This window comes from Epinephelus moara, chromosome 9, assembly GCF_006386435.1.
Source record: "Epinephelus moara isolate mb chromosome 9, YSFRI_EMoa_1.0, whole genome shotgun sequence".
In the NCBI taxonomy this organism is placed as follows: Eukaryota; Metazoa; Chordata; class Actinopteri; order Perciformes; family Serranidae; genus Epinephelus; species Epinephelus moara.
Window position 1 is genome coordinate 2,739,243 of NC_065514.1, and position 11,472 is coordinate 2,750,714.

Sequence of the window (11,472 nt, forward strand, 5' to 3'; positions counted from 1 at the left end):
TGCCAAGAGGGAACTTTAGATATTGCTCCCTAGATTATGTTCACCCAGTTTCATGCAGATCGCTCAAACTTCCTAGGAAGAGATCCATTTGAAGTGTTTTTCAAAAAATTCAAAATGGCGGAAAATCTATATAAGCGGAAGTTATGGGTTCTTGAGGCAAATGTGTTCCTCATGAGGAGAGGCATCTCTGTGCAAAGTTTCATGTCTCTACGACAAATCTTGTGGTGTGCACACACAGGTCGTAACGCAGTCGGCGAGACTCCCGCTGACAGAAACACGTCACCAGGTATGAACACTCAAAATATTAGATAGTCTCTGTGATGCAAAATGAGGGTGAAAACCTCAGCCCCGGAGGTTGCTGCTTGGCTGCGAAAAAATGGACCCACTGATTTACAAACGTAGAGAGGGAGCTTTTGATTTCCTGGTCCATCTCCGTCCCAACCCTCACCTATGGTCATGAGCTCTGGGTAGTGACTGAAAGAATGAGGTCAAAGATACAAGCGGCCGAAATGAGTTTCCTCTGTAGGGTGTCTGGGCTCAGCCTTAGAGATAGGGGGAGGAGTCAGACATCTGGAGGGAGCTCGGAGTAGAGCCGCTGCTCCTTCATGTTGAGGTGGTTCGGGCGTCTGATCAGGATCCTCCTGGGCGCCTCCTGTTAGAGGTGTTCTGGGCACGTCCCACTGGTAGGAGGCCCCGGGCAGACCCAGAACACACTGGAGGGATTATATATCTCATCTGGTCTGGGAACACCTCGGGGTCCTCCAGGAGGAGCTGGAAAGCGTCGCTGGGGAGAGGGACGTCTGGGGTGCTTTGCTCAGCCCGCTGGCCCTGAGACCCGGCCTCGGATGATTTACAAACGTGTCTTTTGCCAAACCTTTCTGGGCCACAGGGCGTCATGTGACGGACACATTTCCACTGTTTGACCTCTGTGAAAACTGGCGTCAAAGTCGGACGCACTTCCTGCAGGCCTGGTAAACATGGATGTAAACAATGCAGGATTTAAAACACTCGTAAAACTCTGCTCTGCAAATGTTTTCTGGAGAAGGAAATTCATTCAACACGACTGTAAAACAAAACTTTTACTTGTTTACAAGAAAACTCCACAGGACACCTTCATGTCTGATGTTTGGAGATTAATGAAAGTGTCCATGTTGAGCAGCTGTGCATAAAATAAAAAGTTTGTATAGCTGGCCTGAGCAGGCAGACACATGTCTACATGATCCTCTGACAACATCCAACGTTCTTTTCCTGCTGCCATTGTGCATCCCTACAGGACCCTGGCCGAGCGATTTCTCTGGGGATAGCTGAGCTCTCTCTCTCTGACTGATGCTCCTGACATGTTTCAGTAAATAACCTGGTTTTAAACCTGCTCTTTTCATTGTCTTCAGCCTTTCTTGTGCCTGTAAAAGGAACATAATAATAATCTGTGCAGAGCTGCTGGTTACGTGTTCACCACATGAGTCCACAGCACATCACAGATGTGGTTTCACTCTGCTGTGTCACACAGACATGTACTCAGCGTCACGCAGCATAAAGACCGACTGGATCACCACGAGTGAAGGTAACAAACACACGTCACTTTATGGTCCTGAATCACAGCAGAGCTCGTACATGTAGTCATCCTGACACACTGCTGCCGCACAGTTTTATACACACAGAGGAAAAAACCTCTGAGGTCCCAACAATTAAATTCAAATAACAAACCTGGTGTTGTTTCCATCGTGCTCTCCCTTAGGACCAGATTTAAATGCTGCTTTTTCAAATCACAGGCCCAGCATAGAGACGCACGTCTTCTCCAACCATTTAAACTGAAGGAATATCGAGTTCAGACTTTGTGAAGTGCAAATGTCCAATCAAACTCAATCAACAGGAAGTCGCTGCAGCATCACAAGCTGGAACAAAATACTAGAATTACTGCTTTGTGGTTGACTCCTCCACAAACTGTTCAGGTTTCTCTGACAGTCTCCATCCATGTCAGTGAAAACATGGAAGCTTCATACACAGAAGATCTATACAATCAGCACAGTTTCAAGATTAGAGTCACCAATTCAGTATCTGACCAAATGTCTCCCCTTCTGTTCCTGAGATATGACGTTAAAACATGATGATGTCACAGTGGCTTCCTTTTGTGTTAAACTTTGTTATAATTAGTGTAAGAATTCCTGAGTTATGGCCAAAAACATATTTTTGTGAGGTCACACTGAACTTTCAAACTATCAAGGTTCCCTAATCCACCAGAGACTTCACACATTTCTCATACTCATGGACACATGTAAATAAATATTCTTTTCTCTCAAGATGATTGAATTCAGATTATTACTCAGTCCAAGTGGATGTTTGTGCCAAATTTGAAAAAATTCTCTCACGGACTTGTTGAGATATTGCATTCACAAAACATGGCCACAAGGTCACAGTGATCTTTGACCACCAAAATCTTGTCAGTTCATCGTTGAGCCCAAGTGGACATTTGTGCCAAATTTAAAAACTGCTGCGGTATCGCCAGTGTGGAGCCATAAAAACAGCTTCATACCCATTTACACCAACATTAGCATGGCCATCAAACGTCCATGATGGAGGAGAAGCTCCTGGACCAACTGGTGGTACTCCCCATGATCCAGCCTCTTTTTTAGGGTCTCATGTACCCACACAGATCTCTGTTTATCTGCTGACAGCCTCTCACCCTCAACCAGAGCTACAGACAGTACCCTCTGCCTCAACATGGCAGCAGCTACACACTGATTACTGCAGGATACATTCGGTAAATAAATGGTTGATACACGGGAAGGTTAAAGTGAGAAGGTGAGTCTGTGGTTGCCTGGCAACAATAAAAAGGCACAGTGGCATTCAGTTTAATTAAAAAAAGGCAGTGTGGTGTGCCTCGCGTTTCACAACCTGCAAAACACATTCTGTGTGATCGAGTCTAAAACACTGTGTGAATCTGAGCACTTGTGGTGCAGCTGCTTATCGTGCACACAAACCTTGAGAACGAGGACATACGGGTGTCCGTCTGGTGCCTCTCTGCTGCCGTTGACAGTGATGTGTTTGAGCCACTGGATGTGAGGCTGCGGGTCGCTGAACACTCGACACACAAACTCCACGTCATGACCGACGACTGCGGTTTGGTTGGCGGGCAGCCCAGCCTGCAGGATGGGTCTGTGAGGGGAGCGCTCTGCAGCAGACAGATCAGAGAACGTTAGAGGTAAACCTGCAACACGTCTCGTTAAACTCGAGACATTTCCTGTCGTTGAGAGTGTACGGAGATCTTTATTAAAAACAACCTGGAGACGCTGATGTGGACGCACAGACGCAGGTTCTCTTACCGACTACATCCAGCAGGTAGGTGTGTTTGAGACTCCCGTATTCATTCTCCACCACACAGGTGTAGTTCCCTTTATCAGATGGAACCACCGACTCCATTATGAGAGTCCACATGTGGTCTCTGATCTGAAAGATGGACGACACATCAGTGAATAAATAAAATAAACTCATTAAAACAACCAGTCGGACTTCTGACGTTTTCTCTCCGTCACCTTGAAGCCTCCGATTCTTTGGTCCTTCCTGAACTCTTTCCCGTTCTTGTACCAGCGCAGAGTGGGGACGGGGTTTCCGGTCGCCTGGCACCTGAACTTCACGGTCTTGCTGGCGGGGACGGCGTGGAGCTGCTTCTCCATCTTGTCCGGCATCACCCACTGTGGCGCCAGCGCCGACACTGAGACACAAACATCACAATCACCTGCACTGATTTAAAAACAAAACAAAAACAAAGCAACAGAGAAGAAGAGTTTGAGGCTTACTTTGGAGCTTCTCGTTGCTTGTTGACAGCTCGTTGGACAGTTTGTTTTCCTCTGAGGATGACTCATCGTCTTCTTCGTCTTCAGAGGATTTTACCGCGTCGCCTGCAAAACAAGTTTAAAAGCTGTTCAGAAACTGTCGGCGTGTTGGTGCAGATTTTAAGGCTGCTCTCTGGGAGTCTCAGATGTTCCTTCTGACAGACAATGAAAGCAGATAGTGGATTAACCTCTAACCTCTGACCTCTGACCTCTGACCCTAGCTCACTGAACGAGGCTCTAAGCCTTCCTCTTCCTGCACAGGCGGGCAGACAGGAGCTGTCGCCACTCAGTGCTGCGCCCGACCACTTCCTGAACTTCAGAGACCTCCTCCCTCTCTGCCCCGGCCATTAACAGCTACACACACACACACACACACACGCACACACACACACACACATCACTGCTGACAGACTGTACCACAGTTAATGGAGACCGGGGGGGAGGCAGAGAACCTCCTCACAGTTACAAATATTTCCTTTGACCTCTTTGACTTTAAGACACACTACAACCCTTCCCTCCTGGTATCTTAAAATAAGAAGTTAAACTGGTCAAACTTGTTTCATCATTAAAAACCAAAAGAGTTGAAGCATAAACAATTTTCAATGTTGACCCAAACTTAAACCTTCATCAACACACACACAGTGAAAATGTGCCAACAACAGCTGCTGGCTCACATTCATAAATGAAATGACCCAAATTTATGGCAAACTGTGGCTGAAATTAATCATTATTTACATTATCAGTTAAAGGAATAATTCACCCAGTTACAGTTATCAGTTACACACACTGTGTTGTGCTGAATTTGTGAAGAAAACGTTTTTCTCTCACGCCGCCACACAACAAAAATATCATTTACTTTAATTTCACAGATAAGAAACAATAAATTGTGAAGACAATAAAGCCAAAGAGCATGGATACCAAGAGACGAAGCTCCGTTGAATTTCTGCCAACAGCCACTAGGGGCGCTAACGCCATTTTGGACTGTTGAGCTTGGACTGTTGCGCCCAGACAACATGCAAGATGTCAAGAAGAGAGGAGAAAAAAAGTAAAAGAAAACAGTGTAGTGCAATTAACTGCAACAACTATCAGTGGAACACCCTGCACCTGGCCTTCCACCATTTCCCAAAGGATCCCGACAGGTAAGAACTCCTGAGGTGTAAGTTTTAAAGTGTTTTAATATCCATTTAATATGCCCGTTTTGTTTTGTTGTATATATATATATATATATATACATATATGGCCTCTTGGACCATTTATATCAGAACTGATTACTGCTTTAGCATTAAAATATATCATATTAAAATAGCTTATACATTATTATTATTATTATTATTATTATTATTATTCCCTTACTGTACAAACTGTAAATAAATCTTTATTCCTGACTATGTGACGTCACCATTAATGTGTTTTAATGTGTAAAAGTAAAAAGTAAAAGTTAATCTTCTCATAAGTGGATGTAATATGTAGAGATGCCATCTCAGCCGTTTTTCCTCGTTTTGTTTTTTTTAAAGTCTATATTTTGCTTTACAAAAACGTGTAAAAGCAGCTGTGACCAAGCTATCACGAGGTGAGTAGCATTGTAAGCATAATTAATAGCGATATACTTCAGTTTGTCTGTGTGTTTTTGTATGCAAGCGGGTCTGCTGACGGTCCAATATGGCGGCGGTAGGACGAAACCATGGGCGAGTCTGTTGCTATGGGGCGTTATATTGAGCTTTGCCTCTTGGTATCCATGCTCTTTGCTAAAGCCTCCACTAAAATAGCATTTTAAGTCTTGTGTGTGATTTATCCTGGCTTCATATGAGCAGAGGAAATCTCTGCTAGCTGTTAGGCTAATTTATACAATGTAAAATGCCATAGACTTGTGCTAATAACGTTAGCATGTTGTATTTGTGGAGTTACAGTGAAGCTGATTTGTGTACTTGTGTTTGAAACTGTCTCTATTAAGCCATGTTTAATGTGTGTTTAATGTGTGTTTTGAATCAACTAAACTTTACAGCACTTCACAGAAACCCTGACACCAACTAGTGTTTTGGAGGTGTAACTGCAGAGTGACACAGACACACCACCGCACAAGTATAAATGCTCACAGCGGCGTAGGCTCTGCGTAGAGCTGACACACAAGTATAAATCTGCCTTTTCACGTGATATCTGTCCCATCAAATAAAAGGCAAAAGAATTACACATTTTATTTTTGCCTTCTTTGTGCAGGTCTAGCAGCCGAAAAAGCTGCACAATCCTTTCGTGAGTTCGCCTGTCAGTGTTTTGTTTCTCCACCTGACATATTGATTCTATTAGAGAGTGACTGGAAGATAAGACGGGACTGTTGTCTGCATACGACCCATCATTTGTGCTCATGTCATCCTTTTTTAAAACAATTAATCTGAAAAAAAATATATAACTCTGGAGTGAGGAAGAAAATAAAAGACATTCCCCTGCTCTCCTTTTAGCGTAAAAATAATAATAATGCAGAACTTATATCCATGATACTTCTGTGTTTCTGTTGAAGGTGGACGGGAGAAGCCCCAGCTGCAGAAAACAACCCACTCAGACACGTGTGTGAAGCTGGGAATCTCTGTGAAACCCTGTGTTGTGGTGCTGAAAATATAGATTATGGTAAATGTGCAGCTTCTGTGAAACACATCAAAGAGTTTATAAAAAGCGCAGCGTTCCTGGTTAGACAGGGCTGGGCTTCAGGGAGGCTTTTTTTACAGGGCTCGAGGAGAGTTCACGGCACTTACAGGAATATTTCACTCTCAGAGAGCAGAGACAGAGAGGAGGGGAGAGGAGGGGAGAGGAGGGGAGAGGAGGGAAGTGGTTTCCAAACACTAAACCTTCATTTGGGAGAATACAACCGGGCGAGGTGGGAAATTGAAAGCAGGCTTTGTTTATGAAAGGAGACGCAGCAGAGAGGCTAAATTTGATGTGCTCTCCACGCAGAGAAAAACAAGAGTTTACGACGAGCTTAAAAACAACAGTATCACATAGACTGGCAGTCAGCTGGGGTCCAGATGGTTGGACGAGAAGACACAAACACACACACTGAAGGTATATACATGCAAACGCACACACAGACAAACACTGGCATGTTTTGTGTCTGTGTGTAACGCTGCAGACTGTGTGCATCTGTTCCTGTGTTACTGTGTCTGGACAGGATACACAGACCATAACCAGCACCCTGAGAGCCAAGCCTCGGTTACACCATGAAAAATCACTCTAACCAGCTTCAGATGCTTCGAAGCCAAAAACAGCCAAAGCTTTAAGAAAAGTCACTTTCTTATTAAAGAAATTCTCTCACTGGAAACTTTTATAAGCTTTTATATTTAATACAGTTTTAAACACGCAGACCGCGGCTGGGAACAGACTCATGAAAGAGTTCTCAAACAAAAGAGACGAGCAAACAACACACACCAAGTGGAAACAGGCTGCAAAACACCAGCAGCAGTAACTGGGAATTCACAGCCCAGTCGTCAGAGGAAAACGCTGCACTGTACATTTCTGCAAACAGACACATTAGACCTGTATGTTAATATGCATTAACGTCAGGCTGTATGAGCTGAGTTTCACCACAGTGAAGCGGCTGCTCACTGTTCAAGACACAACACAACCAGTTGTTTTTCAGCGACACATTGCAGCATTTCTAGCAGCAACCGTGGCACCAAATCTGGTAGTTCTGAAGACACACTGAGGTTTTTCCAGAGGCAACTGTGTCACCAATACTGAGAGCTTTTTAGCACCACGTTGTGCATTTACATCACCCAATCTGGTTGTTTATTAGCAAAGCATGCCAGCACTTCCTGCTGCATTTGTGTCACCAAATACGGTAGTTTATCAGTGACACACAGCAGCATTTCCAGCAGCAAATGAGCTGCTAAAATGGTTGTGATTTAGAGACACATTACAGCGTATCCAGAGGCAACTATGGCACTGAAACTGTGCTTTTTAGCACCACACTGTGCATTTCCAGAAACATTTGTGTCATTGAATCTGGTTGGTTATTAGTGACACATCGCAACATTCTAAGCTGCATTAGTGTCACCAAACCTGGTAGTTTATCAGCATTTCCAGCAGAATTTTGCTTTGTCTGTTAGAGACACATGAAAGTATTTCAAGAGGCAACTTTGGCACCAAAACTGAGTGCTCTTTGCTGACACATTACAGCATTACCAGCAGCTGTTCTTTTAAGCAACACCATGATCTTTCCAACCTTAACCAAGTGATTTTTGTGCCTAAACATAACCACATGTGAATCACATCGTGTTGCTGAAATGCAAAGAAACATAAAGGTTCAACGTACAAATATGTACAAATGCCAGGACCGGTTATTTTTCAGCAACACATTGCAACATTTCCAGCAGCAATTCTGCTGCCAAAACTTGTTTTTAAGAGACACATTATAGTATTTCCAGTTGTACATGGGGAACTAGAAATAGTTGTTTTTTGATGAACGCACCATTTCCAGCAGCTGTTGTTTAAAGGCCCTGACACACCAAGCAGACGGTCGGCCGTCGACCAAAGTCGGGGCCGTCAGTGAGCGTCTGTCGGCCTAGTTTTTGCGGTGTGTCCTGCACCGTCGGCACTTCGGCGTCAGTGGCTTTTCGGCTGATTGAGCATGTTGAGTCGGTGGCAGAGCTTGTCGGTGAGAGAGATCACTCTGATTGGCTGTTCAGGTTTTATTTCCTCGTCCCTGTAGTGAGTGAATCTGCCTGTAGTGAAACTGGGGCTAACCGGTGCTTCCTCCTCAGGCTCCACTTCACTCAGCTGCCCCACAGACCCGCTGCTTCTTCACACTTTAACCTGAATAACAAACCGGAGATAGCTGGGAGCGGCTAGTGGAGCGTTAGCCGCAGCATGACCGGAGGGAAGCACAGCCAGTTAGCCTCCGCTAGTCTCTGAGCTAGCCCCGGCTCTCCGTTTGGATCCAACCGGAGCACCGAGCCCTGGTTTGTTATTCAGGTTAAAGTGGGAAGAAGCAGCGGGTTTATCGGGCAGCTGAGTGAAGTGGAGCCTGCGGAGGAAACACCGGGACCGTCTGGATGTAATAGTCCGTGGAGGTGCTGCGGTGCTCGGCTGCACAGATAGGAAACCCCTCGGCTGACAGGATGTACCACTCTCTCACTCCGCTCTCTCTCACGCAGGCGCAGAACGTACGTGCTACTTGGCCGTCGGATGTAGTCCGTGTAGTGTGTTCAAATGCAACTGACACAGGGCGACGTGAGGCGACGTAGACGACGCAACAGTTGGCTTTCGTCACCGCTAGTTCTTTGATGTCAGTTTGGTGTGTCCGCACCTTTAAGCCAAACCATGATCTTTTCCCAACCATAACCAGTGGTTTTTGTGTCTCAACATCACCACGTTAGTCAGAGCATTGTTAAAAGGTAAAGAAACACAAAGTTTCAACATATCTGCTTCAGAATACTGTACAAATGCCCAAACCAGTTGTTTTTACCAACACATTGCAGCATTTCCAGTCACTTGTGTAATCAAAACTTGGTGGTTTTCAGCAGTATATCACATTTCAGCTATGAATTTGCAACCAGAACTAGGTTTGGTTTTGCCTCCGCTGTCCAAAAACACCAACACAGTGCATGTCTCATCAAGTGACATCTTCAAATGTCTTTAAAAAATTAATTAAGCAAAAAAAAAAGAAAAAAAGAAATTCAGTTTAATATACACTGTGAAATAAAACGTCATGTTTAAGAAGAAGAGTTAGAGATTTAATTGCACTTTTGCTTTATTACCAAAACAGTTGCAGATTCTTTAACTGTTAATTTACCAGTTATTCAGCTAATTGTTTCAGGACTTTCTGATTACAGAAAACAAAAAGCAACAGCTGTGTTTTATCTGTTCATGTTGAAACAGTAGATGTTCTGTGTTTAACACTACGTAGACCACAAACACATGTCTGGAGTTTAATTTGATTTAAAAAACATAAGAATTAAAGGATATCGATCAGGAGAAACCACCGCAGACTGAAGTCTTCAGCAGACAGGTGACATCTGTGAAGTATCCTACCCGTGTCCGTGTCCTCTGTGGCCGGTCTGGAGCGAGCCTGAGGGAACTGGACCAGCAGCAGCAGCAGGATGCAGGACAGCAGCAGCTGGAAGCAGCGGGGCGAAGACATGTTGTCCTCGCACATCAACTCACGTCCACGTCCAGACTGAGACACACTGCAGCCAGAGAACAGAGACACACACAACTTTATTACATCAGATTCACAAGACGACGAGACTTTAAACGACTTTACTGCAAATTGGGTTTGTGTTACATCACTGGTGCTTTGCTCATTATGGTATGGAAGCTTGTTACTGCCAGTGTGACGACAGAAAAAGATCCTGTGAGTCATTATAACAAGAAACTCTCTGAATAATGACTTACTCTTCTACAAACAATGAGAAATGAGAATAAATCCAGGCCCAATAATGTGGGTCTCTGCCCGTTCACACTGAGCCCCAGTGGCTGCTGGGAAACTGAACTTCAACACAGGAACCCAGCAGCGTGGACTGCAGCTGCACCGTGTGGTTTATTTCCCAGGCTGCTCACACCTGTGCAGCTGTTTCTCAGAGGAGGTGAAGACACGATGACGCGCACCCATAACCCTCTGACACCAGCTCACCTGTGACGACTACATATCTGTCGAGTGTCAAACTAAACACGGCAGCAATAAATCACACACAGAGAGGCTAAAACAAACAGACGGACAGCAGCACCATTTGCTGCCTGTGTCACCATGAAGGTGTGAACGCTCCTCTTCCTCCTCCTCCTCCTCCTCCTCCTCCTCCTCCTCCTCTGCTAAACACTGGATAACCAAAATGAAAACAACAGTGAAAGTGCTCTTTTCTTCATATTCACACAACTGACGCTGCGTTTAAAGACAACTTTAATTATCAGTTAATCTGCAGGTTATTTCCTCAATAAATCGATTAATGTTGGACTTTAAATGTTAGAAAATCATCTCCTTTCAAAACTACAGATGGGAATCGAGAACCAGTTCTGAATCATCTGATCCTTGAAAATCGTATGACTCAAAGCTTCACCAGTTCTTCTATCAACTTGGCATGTTGTTGTTTTCTTGTTTGCTTCCCCTGGTTCAGCATATTGAATCGGCGTCAGCGACTGTGGAGCCCATCAGTGTTGAGCACCAGTGTTAATTATGTTGACAAAAACTATTACGACCTTTCCTCAGTGATGAAATCGAGATGATGACGAGCTAAAAATAGATCTGTAAAATAAAAAATAAGACGCAATTGATGTGGTGAACAGTTTGGGGCACTAAGGCGTTATAATAATAATATTACACTACTCATTACTGGAAAAAGTAACTTATTACTGATTAAATTTCAGTCATAATATTACAGTTACTCCAAAACCAAACAACTAGTTACAACGTTACTTTTGTTATCACGTCACTACTGACTTTAAATACAACAATCACATCAGCGGACTCATTTTTGCAAGCTGGTTGTTAACTCTTAAGGTGCTGACACACCAAACCGACATCAAAGAACTAGCGGCGACAAAAGCCAACTGTTGCGTCGTCTACGTCGCCTCACGTCGCCCTGTGTCAGTTGCATTTGAACACACTACACGGACTACATCCGACGGCCAAGTAGCACGTACGTTCTGCGCCTGCGTGAGA

General features: G+C 44.3%; 2 protein-coding genes across 2 annotated transcripts in view; both read right to left on the reverse strand.

Annotated features, from left to right (window-relative positions):
- Positions 1-11,472, reverse strand: part of LOC126396061 (E3 ubiquitin-protein ligase MARCHF5-like) — a 158,653-nt gene that overhangs the window by 90,410 nt on the left and 56,771 nt on the right. The gene's annotated exons all lie outside the window — the stretch shown is intronic.
- The window catches only part of LOC126396011 (fibroblast growth factor receptor 1-A-like), a 28,657-nt gene that overhangs the window by 7,649 nt on the left and 9,536 nt on the right, over positions 1-11,472 (reverse strand). The window contains exons 2-6 of the mRNA XM_050053829.1: positions 9,849-10,003; positions 3,795-3,896; positions 3,531-3,709; positions 3,321-3,444; positions 2,979-3,169 (exon numbers count right to left, since the gene is read on the reverse strand). Of these exons, the coding sequence (XP_049909786.1) occupies positions 2,979-3,169; positions 3,321-3,444; positions 3,531-3,709; positions 3,795-3,896; positions 9,849-9,972 (720 nt within the window). The 5' untranslated portion in view covers positions 9,973-10,003. The remainder of the gene's footprint in view (positions 1-2,978; positions 3,170-3,320; positions 3,445-3,530; positions 3,710-3,794; positions 3,897-9,848; positions 10,004-11,472) is intronic.